The sequence below is a fragment of the Aureobasidium melanogenum genome (genome assembly GCF_000721775.1).
Source record: "Aureobasidium melanogenum CBS 110374 unplaced genomic scaffold scaffold_31, whole genome shotgun sequence".
NCBI lineage: Eukaryota > Fungi > Ascomycota > Dothideomycetes > Dothideales > Saccotheciaceae > Aureobasidium > Aureobasidium melanogenum.
The window spans coordinates 183,897-202,399 of record NW_024470083.1 but is presented as its reverse complement, the minus strand read 5'-3'; the positions used below and the strand labels follow the sequence as shown (position 1 = coordinate 202,399).

The 18,503-nt window shown below is 49.8% G+C and overlaps 5 protein-coding genes across 5 annotated transcripts; 3 read left to right on the top strand and 2 right to left on the bottom strand.

The window, feature by feature from the left end:
* Positions 1–291: 291 nt before the first annotated feature.
* On the bottom strand, positions 292–3,509 carry M437DRAFT_59144 (putative metalloprotease; the record flags this gene model as incomplete). The annotated part of the gene is made up of 3 exons (XM_041023530.1): positions 292–650; positions 703–3,199; positions 3,246–3,509. 3 exons carry the CDS (start codon positions 3,507–3,509, stop codon positions 292–294), a joined length of 3,120 nt encoding a protein of 1,039 aa, XP_040875590.1.
* An 824-nt stretch (positions 3,510–4,333) lies between these two features.
* Positions 4,334–8,490, bottom strand: M437DRAFT_78949 (cysteine proteinase; the record flags this gene model as incomplete). The annotated part of the gene is made up of 6 exons (XM_041027078.1): positions 4,334–4,440; positions 4,495–4,624; positions 4,683–7,193; positions 7,247–7,355; positions 7,656–8,278; positions 8,485–8,490. 6 exons carry the CDS (start codon positions 8,488–8,490, stop codon positions 4,334–4,336), a joined length of 3,486 nt encoding a protein of 1,161 aa, XP_040875589.1.
* A 774-nt stretch (positions 8,491–9,264) lies between these two features.
* M437DRAFT_59043 (uncharacterized protein) lies at positions 9,265–10,407 on the top strand (the record flags this gene model as incomplete). The annotated part of the gene is made up of 1 exon (XM_041023508.1): positions 9,265–10,407. One exon carries the CDS (start codon positions 9,265–9,267, stop codon positions 10,405–10,407), a length of 1,143 nt encoding a protein of 380 aa, XP_040875588.1.
* Positions 10,408–11,378: 971 nt separating this feature from the next.
* M437DRAFT_59107 (amino acid permease) lies at positions 11,379–13,621 on the top strand (the record flags this gene model as incomplete). The annotated part of the gene is made up of 8 exons (XM_041023522.1): positions 11,379–11,707; positions 11,835–11,863; positions 11,992–12,116; positions 12,167–12,264; positions 12,314–12,393; positions 12,446–12,528; positions 12,578–13,530; positions 13,582–13,621. The coding sequence occupies 8 exons, from the start codon at positions 11,379–11,381 to the stop codon at positions 13,619–13,621; spliced, it is 1,737 nt and encodes a 578-aa protein (XP_040875587.1).
* Positions 13,622–15,220: 1,599 nt separating this feature from the next.
* Positions 15,221–17,475, top strand: M437DRAFT_11481 (uncharacterized protein; the record flags this gene model as incomplete). Its single annotated transcript, XM_041018615.1, has 2 exons — positions 15,221–15,583; positions 15,877–17,475. Coding segments are annotated over 2 exons (1,962 nt in total), but the record flags the coding sequence as incomplete, so codon positions are not given.
* Between the last annotated feature and the right edge of the window lie 1,028 nt (positions 17,476–18,503).

Here is an 18,503-nt window from a genome sequence, read left to right as displayed (position 1 = left end):
AGCAGAATGACAGACCCAAGTCTTCTCACCCATCATACGATTCAAGAAACGGCAGGAACAACACAACACAATCACTCACGAGGCACCTCCCGAAGCAAGAGGGCTTAGTGGAAAACCGTTCTATTCTCCTATGAGAAGGAATCCGAAACTCATGAACTACGAAAATCATAAAACAAGACATGACCCAGCTATCCCGTCTTTGATGCAACCATGTCGTAAACCTCGAAAAAAAAACATGTCCGAAATTGCTCCATCCATGCAAGATCCTTGAGATACAAAGAAATAACGCACTTAGAGTTTGGCGCCTGAATCCTCAAATTCGACCAAGTCCTTGACAGGTCTCATGGCCTCCGAAAGAGGCATGCGAGCCTTGAAGCTTCTGACGTCTTCAATCCTGATGGGAGTGCCGACTTGTTGCATCTGTTCGTCGACTCTGCGCTCGGAGCTTGTAGCACTGGCAGTCTCGTCCTTGACACCTTCTCCGGTCTTCTCCGACAACTTGCTACTGTCGGCATCAGCTGACGTCGCTTGAGCGAGCAGATGAGTAGAGATCTTTGCGCGTGTCTTGGAAGCAGGGTCAATGTGTGTGTTGAAGAAGTCGATCATATCTTGCTTGGTAATGGGTTCAATGTGCTCGACGTCACGGTAAACTATAACAAGGTTAGTAAATTTGTTCAGAGGTATGTAGATAACATGACTTACCAAGCTCAAAGTCAAAGGCCTCGCTGGTAACGTGGTGCCAGAAACGACCGCTCTCTTGGTTGAGATTCTTCATCTTTTCCAAACGTTTGTTGATCAGAGCTGTTTTGTGTGACTCGAACTCTTCATCATTCATCTTGTTCTTGAGGTTGTCACCAAATGTGTTCAAGAAGACATCAATGCGCTTCTCGAGGTATTCGGGCGACCTCTCAGACTGGATCAATACACGCCAACCGGAGATGGCAGTAAGCATGAGCGGCATGGACTGCACAACATAGCCGAGCTGCTCTTTCGATCGAAGAGTGTCAAAGCAGCCTTCGTCTGACATTTGTGCGAAAAGAAGAAGCTTGGCACGGTTCGAACGATCAGTCAGGAGACCGGTGAAGAGTTGGTAGTCGATACAGTGGTTGACGTTCTGCGGATCCTTGAGTGTGCGCTCATAGACGAAGTTGCTGCCTTGAGGAGGAACAATAGAGCGACGGAGAGGCCATTGACCAGCAGGAAGAGTCTTGGGCTTCATGATAGACTCAACCAGATCAGTCATCTTGAGTGCATCTTCGCGGTAAAGGTTGCCGTGAGCGAGGACTTCGATGTGCATCTGGTTCAAAATTTGAGGGAAGAAGTTGCGAACATCGTCAGCAGTGACTTGGTCGAGCTCCTCCAGCAGTTGGTCAACGATGAAACCCTTTTCGGCCACTAGCCATCTGCTGTAGGTGCTGATCTGGTGGAAAGGTTGTTGATATCCAAAGTTGCGCCAGCCTCGAAGAGTGCGATCTTTGATGATGTCGAAACGGTCCTTCTTGATCTCGAGATCGCGCATAGCAACCAAGACCTTTTCGAGAAGAACAGCCATCTTGTCGTTGTAACCACTGACAGTCACGTCAAAGCCTTGAGCGTGGTTCTGAAGATCATACTCGAGGCCAGCGAGCTCTGCGTCGTAAGAGTATTCAGTCAAAGAGTCTTCAATCAAATCCTTGTACAGTTGGGTAGTGACTGCGGTGAGAGCAGACATGCTGACCAGGGGTGATCTGAAGAAAATCTTGACGTTCGCCTTGGGTGCCCAGAACTGGTCGTCTTTCTTCCACCATGTGCGAACATTGACATCGTTACGAATAAGCTTTGGTGCAACAGCAGGCTTCTCGACCTCCTTGACTTCTACATCAAGACGAGACGGCACAAATTCGTTCTTAGCAGGCATATGCAACTCAGATGGACGCTGGGATGAAGTGGCTTTGCTGGCAGCCTCCAACTCCTTCATAAACTCTGCGGGCATCTTCTCGTACTTGTATTCAGTACCGTACCACTGCTCCTTCTGGTCCCAATTTCCGGGGTATTCTTGAGAGACAAGAGTGATACGGAAGTTGTCGGGACGGAGGTAGTCAATACCGCGCTGAATAGCGTTCGAGTCGAACTTCCAGATCAGAGACTGAGCGCTGAGCAACTTGTCACGAGGGAAGGACTTTTGCATGACGCCACTCAAGGCGCTGACAGTACGACTGGCAGGAATCTTTTGGCGGAAACGGAAGTCAACCTCTGCAAGCTTGGCCATCTCGTCAACGATCCATTCCTGTGGTGGATGCTCCTTGACCATGGCGAGATATTGGAAGACAGCCTTGACAACCTGTTGGTAATTCTTGAGACCGTCCTCGGTAAGTCGAATGGAGATTGAGAAATGCGAGGTACCAGGACAGATGTTCATGGGGCCAGCACCGAGACCATTAGCCCAGCCCTTTGCCTTGATGTAAGCGAGAATAGAGCCAGGGCCTTCGTGACCAATAAGGTGGCTGAGGTACTTGGCTGGCTGAGACTCCCAAAGATCCTCCTCGTCGGCATAAACGAAGTGCATATCGAGCAGGCGCATGTCCATGACGGGCTTGACAAAGATCTGGGTGCCCAGCTCGGCCTCTGTCATGGCGGGTATACCATCCCAGCGCAACTTGGGCAAGTTCTGGTTGGGGACATCTGAGAAGAGTTCGGTGACCCAAGATTCCAGCTCGTCCAGCTGCTCACGACCAAGAACAGCAAGCTTCATGCGGTTGGCAGAGTAGTTTGCGCGGTAGAAGTTGATGAACTCGTCGCGAATCTTGACGCCACGAGCAATGGGATCATCGTGCAAGACCTTGTAGTTGCCGGTCGAGAACTTGTTGAAGGGGTGCTTCTTGTTGGACAGACTCTTGTTCAGTTGGTGTAGACGCCAGTTGTCTGCCTGCAGGTTCTTCTTGTTCTCCGAGTCGACGGCACGCAACTCGCGATCCAGCGTGTCTTCAAGGAATAGCGGGTGGATAAAGAATTGGGCGAAGCGATCGAGGGCGCCGTAGAGCGGGGCTTGCGACTTCTCAATGGGGAGGGATTCGGCGCTGCTCAGCGACGACTGCTGGCTGGTGGCGGTGGACGAGGCCGAGAGCTCAAAGTAGTAATTCGTGTCGCATGAGGCGGTAAAGGCATTTGAGTAACCGCCGTATCGTTGCAGGTACTGGTTGTATTCGTTCTCGACGGGAAACTGCAGTCACAAAGAGTCAGCCCAGCGCGCACCATGTCGCCACGACTTGACGTGCCTTTTCAGTTCCCATGAATAGCAGGTGCTCGACGGCGTGAGCCATACCGGGCATGTCGTCGGCATCGCTGAAACTGCCAATGTTGACATCCATAGCCGCGCTCGCCTTGTCCGTGTCGGGATCATGAATCAGTAGCGCCTCCAGGTCGTTCGCGAGTCGCACGACTCGGTATGTGCGGTTGTCCAGCAGTGGCTTCTCCATGCCGTCGGTCAAAACACTGGCTCTTGAGGATGCGGATCGCTGAGGAAGTGACATGTTGGCCGCGCTGCTTCCGACCATGGCGCCTTGTTGGAACAGGAGGAATGAGGGGCTGCGCGAGTGTTGGCGATGATGACGCTGAGACAAGAGAGGCGTGTGGTAAAAGTGTCTCGTCTGCTTGTTCGCGAGAGTTGGTAGTGATATGGAGAGTGGTCTTACTCTTGTCCAAGACTGCACATGCTCAGCGCAAGCGAAACGTTGGAGGCGAAGTGCTGTAGCATTCTTCGCCAACTCCTGGCACAATAGCATCCGCCCAAGACCCACTCTGTCACAGCCAAGGGGCAGATATTGTATCTAGACACAACAAAGACGCTGGGTCTGTATAGTCTTGATCGTCTTTCAAAGGCTTTTTCGCTCGTACTGTATCTACACAGGCGACACGACTTTCTGCCACTCTATCAGCATCCATATCAACCGTTCCCCCCATTCGTCATTGAATCGCGCATCGGGATCCACCGCCTCCGCATATTATCAGCCCGCCCTGCTTTCAATCTGCACAGTCAAAGCTTAATTTTTATGCAATGTCCATCAATCCATTCTCCATGTCCCTCTTCGAATATCTCTACTTCATTCGTGGCTTTCATCAACACGGCTTCAATCTCTGCTCCTGTATCCTTCACTGTGTCCTGGCTTCTGCCAAAGAAACCGAATGCTTGCTCGTCAATTGTCCGATCAAGCAATCTGCTTTCTCCAATCCGGCCTCGTTGGCCTAATACCTGACCATGTACATCACATTCATGTACCTGGTCTTCCTGTAAACATCCGGTATTCCATGCAATGCTGTCTGCATCAATCACCCAGCACGCCCGCTCATCTTTCGCCTATCGAATATTCAAGCTCTCATACTTGAGCCATGCGTTGCGAGCCTTGTTGACATGATCCAAGCCAAGCTGATCGCCCTCTTGGTAGCTTTCTGAGAGTATGTCGTCTGCAATCACCGTCAGCCAGAGATTCTATGTCGATAGTTGACCTTCGAACTTACCATCTTCAAGAGGCTTTGGTCGAGAGTAGCTGCCATGAGGGACGACTGAAAACTTGATCTTCTCAAATTGCTTGCCCTTGATACCTGTGCGCTTCGACAGTCTTTCCTTGGTATCCTTGAATATTTCACCCTGTCGTAGCTTGTCAGTTTCTGGTTTCTCGTGCCGTTTTGTTTGTGCAATCACTTACTTGCTTGACGAGGAAGATGAATGGAATGCCATGAGGCTTGGCGGGCTCTTTGTCGTAGTGGAAACATCCAATAAGAGGTGGAGTTCCATCCTTAGAGGCCTCTCGTTCTTCCTCTGGTAGACGCTCTGCATAAACCTGCATGAACTCGTTCAATGTAGAGACGGGCGTGTGGCTTTCAAGGATCTTATACACTTTGCCGGAGTGAGCCTCGTAGAAGCGAATTTGCTCAATGAGCTCATCTGGTAGCTTGGCCTTCCTCTGGAATACTGGCAGAACATCTTCGAAGGTGCCGACCTTGGGCACAAGGCAGTCGAATGTCTCTTCCTTGGTTACTCCTTCGGGCAACCAAGTTACCTTGACAGTCTTGCGCTGTTCCAAGTCTGTCAGGCTCATCTCCAGGACTTCATAGTACAGCGTGTCGGGAGACTGGTTTGTGTAACCATAGCCACCGCCATATCCACCGGTACCAACGCCAGAAAGGATGGTGTGCACTGTCGTTGTAGGTGTGCGTTTTACAGGCCCTCTAGGCTTGCCGCTTTGAGCGTTGACGGTGGTGAAGCGTAAATGGGTAGAGTCAATGTTCGTCTTCGAGATTGTCGACAAATGTTGTGCTGTCTTTGTTGCCAGTGTGTCGTAGCTGTCCTTTCTTGAGAGGTACATCTCAAACTCGTCTGCTCCCTGTTCAAGAGGGACACTCTGCGGTGCTCCAGGACGCGGTAGGAAGAATACGCGGATACGGTTTAGAAGGTAGTCGTAGAAGGAGTTTGCATCGATGTAAGCAGAGGGGTATTTCTGTTGGAATGCTTGAACCTCTTCCACAGGTGTGACCTTCTGGAAGCAGACAATGTCACCATCCTGAATTTCGGATTGTCCTAGGGTCTGCTTGGGCTTCATGACATCGATGAAGTTCTGCTTGATCTCCTCGAAGAGCTTGAGCGACGTGCCTGCTTCCCAACCCATGAGCTTCAGAATCGGCTCTGCAAGATCCTGCACCTTTTGGCTTTGAAGCATGTATGTGTGGCCAACGCCCTTCAGTGTCTGGGTCTCAATGTCAAAGTGCTTGAGGAAAATAATGATAGGCTTTGCCTCCTGTGCTGCAGGAGCAGAAGGTGCTGTGGCCTCGCTATCCCAGATCGGCTTGCCGTCCTCACCACGAGTGGTCTGTTCGATGAAAAGACGGAACGATGCTGCTCTTGTTGGGAATTTGGCGTTGGCTTCCTCGAGTGTCATTGTTGAATAATTGAGAGGATGGTCAGGTCTGACAGTGCCGTTCTGGCGGTTGACCATGACCCAAGGGCGAATGAGATCAGCGTCAGTACCGATATCCTGTGCGACCAGCTCGTTGAACTCTGATAATGTCATTGCTTTCTTACAACGCATGACTTTGGGAGCAACGGCCTCCTCCTGATCCGTTGACTTCCAATCGACCAGATCAAAGCCTTGGTAGGAGCGGAAATTGCTTTCTGTAGCAATTTGAACGTTCATGTACAAGTGGGCCTCTTCGCGCTCCTTTCTCTTGCGTTCGAGTGCAGCACGCTCTTCGGCGAGACGGCTGGGTAGATGGGCTGGTGGTTGGATGCTGTCGCTGTCTCCAAGAATCTGATCAATGCGGCTTTCGCGAATGTAGACAAGCATGTAAGCGCTCATGGAACGTTTGGTCGACCATTGGCGAGTAAAGGGGTTCTGCATCTTTGTGGCGCCATTAGGACCAGTGGGAGCGTAGTCACCACCAAAGTTCTCGTCCATGGCTTCTCGGGGAGTGGCACGAGTGACGCGGTCGTCATCGAACTTGAAGAATGGGCTATCCTTGGTAGGCTTGATGAAAGCGTAGTAATGGCCAGCGTTCATGTCACCGCTGTGGACAAGTACACCATGAAGACGGTAGATGTATGGCTCAGAGCGATCGGCTGTCTCGGACAAATATGGTGAAGCATCCCAGATCTCGGGAAACTCGTATCGATCGTTGACCTTGACCATGGCGTCTCTAACAAAGTCGTACTCGAATCGCTTGAGTTGGAGGTGCAGAACCTGAGGGAAGCTCTCGAAAATGACACCCTTCTTTGCGTCTTGCAAGCCATATCCTTCGGCAGCGTACTTGTTGTCGCCTTCAAGAGTCTCGACCTGAATGTAATCGCGGAAACTGTCATCAAGCGTCTTGCAGCCACTGACGTTGAGTTGCAAGTCCCAGAAGTCTTCGACACGAGAACTCTCGTAGTCGACGTTGATGCAGCGGAGATATGTCTTCATCTTTCCAACGAACATCTCGGCCAGCACATTTGCAGCCTCAGTGCCTTTCATCTTCTCTTCCAACTTGTCCATCAAGATGCGAGAAAGTTCCTGGACGTCCTGTTGCTCAAAGACCTGGCGAGATTCCCATCCGAATGATTGAGTAAGTTCCATAGTCGATACAGCAGCGGGGTCGGTCTGTAGCTTGTAGAAGAGTCGTTGCAAGGCCCAAGCGCTGCTGTTTCGTGCGTCTGTCTCGGACTCGGTAGGTATTTGGTACACAGCCTGAGCGATTCATGTCAGCGAATGAGTTCACACGTTGATTCGAATTGACGTACTTTGCGGAAAGCATTGGTAAAGAAGAGAGATTGGAGCAAAGAGTTGAGATAGCAAGTTGCGCCCTGGTTGCGAAGACCGACCATGCCAGTCTCTTTCTTGGAATCATAGCTAAATCAAACAGTCAGCAGGCTGGTCAAACATGGAGAGTACAAGATTTGGGCTTCGAAGATCGTGCCGTTGGAATAGAGAGTAGGGGAAGTGGTCTTTCAGCCAATGGTGGAGATCATTGAGAGATCGTGATGATAAGCAAGTCGCTGGAGAATGGAAAGTGCAGGAGTGCATTTGACGTCCCCTGCCACAGCTGCATGCTGCGACAAATGGCACAAAAGACTGAACGATACCCGTGATCGAACAAACGAAACAGTGTGCAATGACAAGGCTGATAGTAGGAAGTCCGACTTGACTCACTTGACAAAGTTGTGCCAGAGAACACCAGTTGGGTCTTTCAGCACTCTGACGTAGGCAGTCAATTTGGCAGAATCATTCTCTACCAGAGGGCGGTCCTTGTCGTCGAAGCGGGTAGCAAACACTCTGTTCTTTTCTGCGAAACGTGTGAAGCCCCAATCTCCCTCCTCTTGATTGAAGCGGTGTTGAGCCTCATGGTGTAGATAGATGGTCGGATCGTTCGGGTTCCACAGGACAAGCATGAAGCGAGCACATGCATACCAATCTGCCGGGGGCTTGTCCTCTTCGCCGTAGCCCTGTTCGAGGTAGAAACTGACCGACTCGTTTGCATTATTACCAGCTGGAAAGAAGAGAACTTTCCAAGGGTGGTTGCCAGCGTGGAAGGTTGGACTGTGGTGTCTGCGTGGCAGCGTGCGCCAATCTTTGATGTCCCATGTGTAAGTTGTTTCGGATTCGATTTCGAGGTCGGGGTCTTCGGGCATGAAGCGGTTGCGCATCGCAGCAAAGTCGTCGGCGCGAGGCTCTTGGACCGCGACTTCCTCCATCGAGTCGTCTTCGGGTGAGATTATGGCTACATCTTGTTGCTTCTCGTCGTAGTCTGAGTCGACCAGCATATCATGGCCGAGCTGGGGTCGGAGTGTCAGTGGTCTGTGATTGAAGGTCGAGTGCCTGCGTGAAGGTGGTGACGACATGGTGGAGGTGATCAGCGAGGCGAGCTGCTGTTATACAACAGTTGCAAGCTGTGCCAGCTGTGGGAAGGATTGGAGCGAACAGCAATGGTGGAGGGTGCGTAATTGTGAATTCAAGTGCACGGGCTAGATTGGGAACTCACATCCATCTTGTGTCAAAGCAGCTGGACAAGGGAAGGTGCGATGCAGGCTGAATAGGAATGTGCGTGTTTGACGATGTCCAGGTACTGCCGCTGCTGCTGGACTTGTCACGCCTGCGGATGGATGGCAACCAGCGGGATACGGATCCGGAGAGCTGTCGGCTAGGCGATGCTCTGTAACTCTAGAATGCGGCTCTGTCTGCGCCTATGAATATACCAGCACAATCTCTCGCCTTCGGTAGGTGGTGGAGTTATTGTTCGGCAGGCCGGAAAGAACGAGTAGCAAGATCAAAGCACGCGCCAAGCCCACGTCACTCACAGGTCCAAGGTGCAGTTTGCTCGTGGGGCAAAGTCAGCCTCACAATGTTCGAAGAGCTGAATGAGCTGCTCGTCTTGTCACAGGCGGTCCGCTTTTTCAACTGTTTCCGCGATCATCTGTGCCGCTTCTTCCTGACCACAACCACACTTCCTCAAGTGATCTTGTTCTTCAGGTAGGCCTTTCGAGTAGTCTGCAAGTGACTGTTCATCGCTGTTCACTATCTCTCACATTCCGGCGCATTCTAGTAGCTCAGAAGACTCATCAATTGAGTTGTTGCTTGCAATTGGTCCGCTCGCTTCAACACGACCGACTGACATTCAACCCTGCCACTTCTTCATTCTCTTATTGACTCACAGCAAAGATCTATCATTTCTCTATCTTTCTTGACTATAATTCCGCCCATGGCTTGAAATTGTTGCTTTCTTTCCATCTCACAACCCTCTTGATACTTTGCCTGCAAAATCATGGGTGGCCGAACTTTTCCTGACCTTCATGTCCCTCGTATGAACCGCCAGGTCTACGAAAAGGTCAAACAAACTGCCATGAAGATCTTGTCGAAACGGTTTGTCAACACCACCACCATACCCGAGGCTCCTGAAAAACTGGATTTTGGTGATGTCGACTTCGTCATCGAATTATCACCGTCTACGCCGTTGCCCCTTCAGCAAGTGGCTCTCGATCTGGGAGCAAAAACCGTCAAAAATAACCATCCAACCTACTCTTTTGCTGTCCCTCATGAGAACACGGATGCAGGAGTCCAAGCTTTCGCCCAAGTCGATATTCAGGTCTGCCCCCCAGGTGATCTCGCGTGGACAACATTCCTGCATGGCTATGGCGACCTTGGCTCTATACTCGGTACCTTCAACCACGGGAATGGCTTTACGTCTAAGAACGACGGATTCTTTGTCCGCATCAAAGAACAAGAGGCACAGAATTGGTCTGCAAGCCAGGTCTTCTTGAGCAAGAACCCAGACTTGGTCATGGATTTTCTGGGCCTCGACAAGCACAAATTTTACCGCGGCTTTGAGTCGGAACGCCAACTCTTTGATTGGGCCGTGAGCTCCAGACTCTTCAATCGCAAGTTGATTGAGAAGAGAAGAGACAATTCTGAAATGCGAAGTCGAATGGAGAAACGTCCAATGTTCCGCCGCTTCATGTCTCAATACCTGCCGTCTATGCCAGATGTCGTTGCTGGCCCTCTCGAGACGCGAGACGCTCATACCGACGCCGCCTTGGTGTTCTTCAACAAAGCAGATGACTTCAACAGTCGTCGCGCCAAGGTACTCATTGGAAACGCAGAAGACCATGCATGGTACATAATCAAGACTACAGTACTCACACCACTCGCCAAGCTAGAGGCGAAGAGATTAAATGAGGTTGTGAGAGCCCTCAAAAGGTTCGTTGGCTTCAAGGGTGGTGAGCCGTACATTTGCGACGAGCCAGAGATGGATGCTGAGTGTCAAGCTCGTTTCGCGTTTTACATTACTCAAGCAGATGAGGTGATGCCTAAGTTGCGTGACTGGGTTCTTCGAAACTGGGAAGAGGTCAAGAGACGGGAAAGACAGAGAGCCAAAGGTAGTAGAAGAGCAGAGGCTCAGAAAGGATGAACGATACTGCGTCATTCAGGCTCGCTAAGCTCATCGTGCATCCGAGCAGGTTTCGAGAAGGCTGAAATTAACCAACATGATGACGACTTCATGCTCCTGGACACTCTTCCCTTGCAACAAAAATGAAGAGCAAACTTGTCCGGGGTACGCACTTTTCCTCATTCGATGGTGTTCAGTAGAGGATCAGTTCGTCATAGCTTAGGTTGACTCCGCGTTTTGATCGGCGGCATACAGTTCAGACATGCGACTGGGGCTCTTGAAAGATTGGGAAAGGCCTGCTATATCGCCAGCACGAAACACCAAAAGCATTGATTATGTAGCTACCAAGAAGGCACCAGCAACGCCGTTTCATTCGTCATTTTATTGAGCGCTGTATAACGTTTTGACTCTGTATAGACTTCTTGGCACTCGTAAAACATCCTTCCAAAATCTGGAGAGAGCGGAGCAGTTCGTGCGTTTCGAGATAAGATTCGCTGTCGCTTGGCCTAGTGCGGTCTCGACGCGGAAAAGGAAGAACCGCTGTCCAAAGAAAACCTCATGTTTCTTTCTGAACCTCGGTTTGCGAGCGCGATCACGGCGGGTCAAAAGCTTGCTGCGGCAATTGACTCGAACGGGAAAGCTCTGTCGCACCGTCTTCCAACCTTCCCAATCCTCTTTAACCCGTCGAACTGCGCATTTGCAGGTCAACCTTCTTCTCATTTCTTGTCGCTGTGAAAACTCATCCAAGCCTTGGTAGACTTGGCGAGTCGGTCCAGGTCAATTTCTTTGATAAGGTCAACACTCCCGTCTGCAGTATTGTTCGACTTTGTCTCATGGAGTTTGTGCCCGAGTTTTTCTGCCTGCTTCTCAAACAAATCCATTAAACGTCGCAAATATTTGGAGCCTTATAACAAGCCACACGCCACCACCAGTAACACACAGACGTCCTGCAAAAGAATTGACGGGAATAAGTCCGGTCCCTAGCTGACGGTATGAGGTCCTCCTTGTCACACGACGCGATCCATTCGTCCAGCGTCGAAGCTTCTGGCAGTGGTGATGCTGTCAAGTTCCGCCGTTCGTCAAAGACAGGCGTCGGGGAGACCTACAACGAGACCATCAGCCTGGGTGGGTATGGAGAGGAGTCTGCTGGATCCGTGGACTCAGTTTCTCTGGCCAAGGATGGGACCCATCGTCGTCTGAAATCTCGTCACATTCAACTCATCGGTATCGGAGGTACCATTGGTACTGCGCTTTACGTCTCCATTGGAAACGGCCTTCTCAATGGTGGTCCTGCTAGTCTTTTCATGGCTTTCAGCATATGGTAAGTCATATCAAGCAAGCCACAGCAGAATTATGATGGAGCTGCGACTTCTGCTCTTCAACAACGACCTCTTCGTCGAAGAGTCAAGAGAATAAACAATCAAGAACCAATTTAATACGGATTACAGGTGCTCTTTTATTCTTGCTGTCACCATCAGTACGTGCCTTTTCCTTCATGTATTCTTAGTGTATAATCCTGTCCCATCACAAAGCCCAAAGCAACATCGATCAGCCCACTGCGCCAGTCAAACCACCATCTGCCAATTTACTGACCCGGTATGCTAGGCACCGCCGAAATGGTCACCTACCTTCCTATCTCATCTCCCTTCATTAGATTCGCCAGTCGCTACATGGATGAAGCTATGGGCTTTGCAGCGGGCTGGAACTTCTTTGTATTCGAAGCAATCTTGGTAAGATACTCAGGGACGAAACTTCTTTTGCTGGTTCTGATGCGAATCAGGTTCCTTTCGAGGTTACTGCTTGTAACGTTGTGATCCACTACTGGAGTGATGTTGTGCCAGCTGGTGGCATTATTGCTATTGTTATTGTTCTTTATGCGTGAGTACTTCGTTCGTCACAATGCAGCAGATTACTGACATCTTGGCAGCTTGATCAACGTCCTCACTGTCGAGTGGTATGGCGAGACCGAATTTTGGGCAGCTCTCGGCAAGGTCTTGCTTATTGTTGGTAAGCATATACAATCCTAGTTGTTGACCAATCTAGTTTTGACATCTTTCAGGCCTCATCATCTTCACCTTCATTGTCATGTTGGGCGGCAATCCACTTGGCGAGAGATTTGGCTTTAGATATTGGAACAATCCTGTAGGTACATGTTTTCAAAATAGCAAGCATGTGCTAACCTCTGTGTTAGGGGGCCTTCGCACCTCTTTACTATGGTGGCAATCTTGGTTACTTCCTCGGCTTCCTCCAATGCCTCATTCAGGCTTCCTTCACCATTGCTGGACCGGATTATGTTAGTATGGCAGCTGGCGAGGCCGAAAACCCACGTGTTGTCATGCCCAAGGCATTCAAAGCTGTCTTCTACCGTCTGACCGCTTTCTTTATGCTCGGCTCTCTCTGCGTCGGCATCTTGGTTCCATACAACGACAAGGAACTTATCGCCGCCACTACCGCCGGTCTTCCAGGTGCAGCAGCCTCACCTTACGTTGTCGCTATGGACCGTCTTCGCATCAAGGTCCTTCCTGATATCGTCAATGCTATGGTTTTGGCAAGCGCCTTTTCAGCTGGCAACAGTTACGTCTATTGCGCATCTCGCTCCCTCTACGGCCTCGCTCTTGAAGGCAAGGCACCCAAGTTCCTCACACGCACCACACGCCGAGGTGTTCCGATCTATTGCACTCTCGTCGTATTATGCATCGCTCTTCTTGCCTTCCTTCAGGTTAGCGAGAACGCCGCAACCGTGCTCAAGTGGTTCATCAACCTTGTCACTGCATCCCAACTCATCAATTATGCAGTCATGTGCATGACGTTCATCTTCTGGAAGCGCGCTTGCGATGCACAAGGATTTGACCGTAACAGCCTTCCCTTCAAGGGATGGGGTCAGCCTTATCTCGCATGGTATGGTTTCGTCGGCTGCGTCGTCATGGCTCTGATTGGAGGGTACACTGTCTTCTTGCCTGGTCAGTGGGATGTCCCGACTTTCATCTTTAGTTACTTCATGATTGGACTGTTCCCTGTCCTGTTCGTGGGATGGAAGCTGCTCAAGAAGACGAAGTGGACGCCTGCGGTGGATGTGGATCTCAGAGGTGAAGTGGAGGAGATTGAGGAGTACCAGGCCACGTTCGTGCCTTCCTCGTCAAACAAGTGAGTAATCGTTCTTCTTCGAAAGACCACTGGCTAACATCGGTGTTGCAGCTCTCCCTTCGAGAAGGTCTTGAGCAAGATTTTCGGCTGATGGAGTTGGTGAAGTAGTAGTATATCTGATCTCAGTCAGAAAATGTCGAAGTTATGGACGATTTTTTCTTTTCGACTACTTTCATTTTAGTCCTCGATTGATATAGCTGGGTTGCGCTGGTGACGTCAGCTTTTGCATTGATCAATGTTTACTCGATTCAATAATTGCATACTGGACGCTGCTAAGTGATATGTGCTGCTCTATACCATGTCACGAGCTGTTCATCGAGCTGCTAGTCATAAGTCGACTCTGTATCGACAGTGATGGCTACGACGTTGTCCTAAAACAAGCAAGTCAACCTCGTTGAAGTGTGTCACCCTGTTCCGCAACTTTCAGCATCATGTAACCAACGATCAGCTCTTTAAATCTTTCTTTTCTCCCTGTGGAAGCATCTAGACATCTTCTAGAATTGACTGTGCAGTCTGGAGTTCCGTCGTCTGCGATATTGACGTCGATGGCCAACATTTTCACAATCTCTTGGAGGTGAGTGAAACTCAAATGGCATCACGGTTGCCATTTCGAAAAAAACACATGATCAAACACATTTTGTGGCATACCAGCTCAATAACGCGCAAATCTGATTTGAGATCTGGTCTAGCCCATAGATTATTATGACAAGATTTGTACCAAAGGCTCAGAAGAAGAGAAAATCCACTGTGCTGCTAGTAATGTCGTCGTCGATGGAAAAAATGCTTGTATAGGGTACGACCCTGATCTAGCTTGGCAGACCCTTGCTGAATCCACGGCCAGCCACCTCGAACATCAAGACCAACCACTCCAACGCGTCGCGCCGCCGCGTCGGAGAAGGTCAAAGAGGAACGCGGTCATGGAAGCTGGCTCTGTCTGTCTGTCTTCCACGCGGATGATCCAACCCCACCATTGTAATTCGTCGCTGTTGTGATGACGATCGAAGGATTCAGGGCCCACAGAAGCTCTGACTTGAAACAACCATTCTTGCACCTCAGCGCTTCATCCTTCCAGCTACTTGAAGACGCTGTGGTTTCCATCAATGTCACTGGCGCTTCCATGAGTACCCACCACGCTGCGGGTTTCGGCCGTAGGATTGATGAAGCTCTGACTCGACGTCCTGGACGCTGAACGTCGCTATTGATTTTCGCAGGCAGCACGTCGCAATGTGCAGCGTGCAGTTCTATCATCAACGTCCAGACCTCTTCCGCAGATGACTTGACAACCTCTTGACACGGCAGTTCCAGTATGAGCTGCATAATGATGGCAAGATCCACCAGCATACAGGTGAGGAGGAGCTGTCAATTGAGACGCCTTGGTGTAATTCTTGGTACCAAGACCGGGTAATTGATCAAGTCTGGGCACGGACAACAACATCCTATTCCACGACCCACCACTGATCACTTTGTTCTCCTTGACCTTGCCAATTCTTCTTCCCCTTCTTTCAATTCATCTGTGCTATCTCTGGACTCCAGTGTCATATATTGGTCTTTCAACATGTCGCTGAGAGTGGCTCTTGTAGCATTGGCTACGATTGCAAACCCAGTGCATGCTCAAGATGACACTACTAGAGCGCCATGCTCACAGCTTAGTGCTCTCTCGACAAACAATGCCACATTCTTCCCTGCCAACCTCGCGCTTTCTTGTTTGCGCTCCGTACCGCTAGCAAAACAAGACGATCTACTTCAACTCAAGGGCCTACGAACATTTCTTGAATTCCAAAGTGATCTGGAATATCTCGCGGATCCCACTATTGGCCGTATCTATCCTGGTGTTGACCTCCTAGCTGGTTTGGATAAGCTCACTTCGATGCTTCAGGACGACATCTACGACAATGAGTACGACTTTCAGTTGGATATCTTCAAGCTCTTCTCGTCTGCTTACGATGGCCATCTATCGTATACTCCTGATATCGTAGACGTTTTTGCTTTTGCCAGGTTGCAAAATGAGAAGCTGAACGATGAGGGAATACCTGCCTACTTCTCTCTAATCTCAGTAAGTCCGGGATAGATCCTCCCCGTGTTCTGATGTGACTTCCACCGTACTCTGCTTGTGGCGACGAGAGAAAGATACACTCTAAGAAGGCACAATCAATCCGAAGAACAGAGGTGTGTTCATGGAGAGCTAATAAGTTATCGCTTCTCAGTGGACATCGTCCTGTTTTCTCATCATGATGTGCATTTTTATAGCTGCACGCGTTACATTCTTTAGAACACGGGGAGGATGTATCAGTATGAAATTTTCAAGAGTGAGCTAACCACTCAAACACATAGGTCGTGACTGGCGAGAATGAAACTCCAGATATCTATGCATACAGCGATGAAGCTGCGCTGACCAAATCCGGAAACGCAGACTACAGTCCTTCACCAATTACCAAGATTAACGGCGAGGATGTTCTGGCTTGGGTCAACAGCTATGCATCCCAGAATGGCCGATCTCAAGACCCTGATGCAAATTACAATGGAGTTTTCTTGAACATCCCTGCATTGGCGTACCAAGATATCGAGACGAACTACTTTGCTATCTCAAGATTCTATCAAGGTGACAATACCGTGCTCACCTTTGCTAACGGATCTACGCTTGATGTGATGACGAGAGCACAGTTGCTGTCTGGCAAGACATTGGAAGGTGTCACTGATGGTGCGAGCTTCTTTGACAGATTCTGTAACAACAATCTCACCGCGTCGATTCTGGCACAGGCAAATTCGAGTACAACACCTTCACAGACTGCCTCAAACGACACTTTGGTACCCTTTGAACCTGTCTCTACCGATGGTGTTGCACCTCCCCATCCAGCGTACCCAAGTCCAGTTGTTATTGCGTCTGACAACAGTGTTGCTGGCTATCTCTCCGATACATACCCGGAGCTTGCCGTCCTTTCTGTGCCTAGCTTCTCTGCTGTCGACGAAGTCGAGTTTGAGAACGTTGTGCGTCAGTTTTTGGCGACCGCGGATGATGAAGAACGAACAAAACTCGTCATTGATCTTCGCGGCAATGGTGGCGGTGATATTTTCTTGGCCTACGATCTCTTCCGCCAGCTCTTTCCCACCGAGACTCCCTACGGTGCAGGCAATTACCGTGCTAGTGAGCTCCACAATGCCACGGGACGTATTGCAAGCAAGAATATCGACCAGCTTCATGCAGCTTATCCCGAGTTGGTCAAAGCAGGTGTTGATGGAGTTGTTCTCAACAGTTTCAACTACCGTGAGCCTTTGACTGTGGATAACGAGCAGTTTACTTCTTGGGAAGACTTCTTCGGACCACACGAAAATGACAGAGGCAACTTTACTTCGCTTAACCGCTTCAATCTCACAGATATCTCTGCCACGACAGTGCCTATTACTGGATATGCAGATGATAACATAACACAGCCCAGAACCTTCTCATCTCAAGACATAGTGCTGCTGCACGACGGAACTTGTGCGTCCACTTGCGCAATCTTCAGCGAATTCATGACATCTCAAATGGAGACATGGAGCGTCGTAGTCGGTGGTCGTCCACAAACCGGACCGATGCAGGGGGTCGGCGGTGTCAAGGGCTCTCAAGTACAAGGCATGTTCATTCTATCCACCATTATCAGCGCCGTCATCAGCGCCGCACCTTTGGGCGACCAACTCTCCTTCCTCGGCGAGTTCGGCACCGACTTGATATCCGCCACGCAACAGGCACTAAATCGTGCTTCTCCTGGTGGTACTCTGCTCGTACAAGCCAGTGTCAACTTCCGCAACAACATTAGAAAGGGAGATGAGAGGGAGACGCCCTTGCAACATATCTATGAAGCAGCAGATTGTAGGTTCTTCTACACACCTGAGATGTATGTCGATCAAGCGGCTGTGTGGAATCAAGCCTACGACTCTACTTGGGGAAGCATGGTATGTGTTGAGGGATCTACCGAGCACCCTTCTTCTGTTTCTGAAGGTGGAAACATCACTGCTGGACCACCGGAGATGGCCAGGAACTTCTTCGGGGGAAATGGAACAATCTTTTTAGGAGGAGAAATGGGAACTGTTTGGAGGAATGGTAGATCTGGAGATGGGGACAGTGGCTCTGGTTCTGGAAATGACACCAAGTCTGGTAATGGCACTACCGGCGGCAAGAGCGATAACGAAGACGACAAGAATGGAGCTGGTTTGCTGGGTGCACCTTTCCTTCTGGCTACGTCGCTGGCATTCAGTGTTATACTGCTGTTTCTGTAGGAACGCTGCCTATATACTTACGTCAAGGTAGCAAAGTTCTATATTAGCTGTCTGGCTTTGCATAGATTGTTGTTTGTTGTTCAACGAACCAAAGGGCTCATTGCTCTACTGCTGGAGTGCGAAGAGTATGAACGTGTGAGTCATATCAAACAAAAAGAGCCAGACTGTACTTTCCAATTCAACTTCTTCCCCTAAGCCAATGGAGCAGCGAGATTTTGGAGTAGCTATTATATCGTAAGAAGTGATTCCAGTTGGGCGTGTTTCAATGAAAGATCCTCGTGTGAAGTTAAAAAATGACTGGGAGCTTGACCGCAGCACATTTTGTGGAAAAGGGAAAAAGCGTACAAATGTCTGTTTCCATGGACAGGATATCAAGACCGACTTGGTACAGTGGGTCTTGAAGAGCTTGAAAACGAGGAAACGTGATTGATTATGAGCTACTAGCAAAGCGTCGGCTGTTTCCCTTCTGATGATTTCTTGACTTCGTGCTGTTCAGCGAGCTCTTTTTTTTTCACCACCATTCTTCCATGCCACGAAAGCCCGAACATCTGCTAGAATATTTTTCCGCATTCGCGCGAACCAGAATTTCTTCTTCAGGCGAGAAGAATTGTCTCAAACGAAGAGCTGGGTGCCCACACTGCGGCCTCCGAAACATTCTCGTAAAGCTGCGTAGCATTAGGTATCGGTCGAACCAAAGCCTTTGAGTTTTTGCGTTTCCA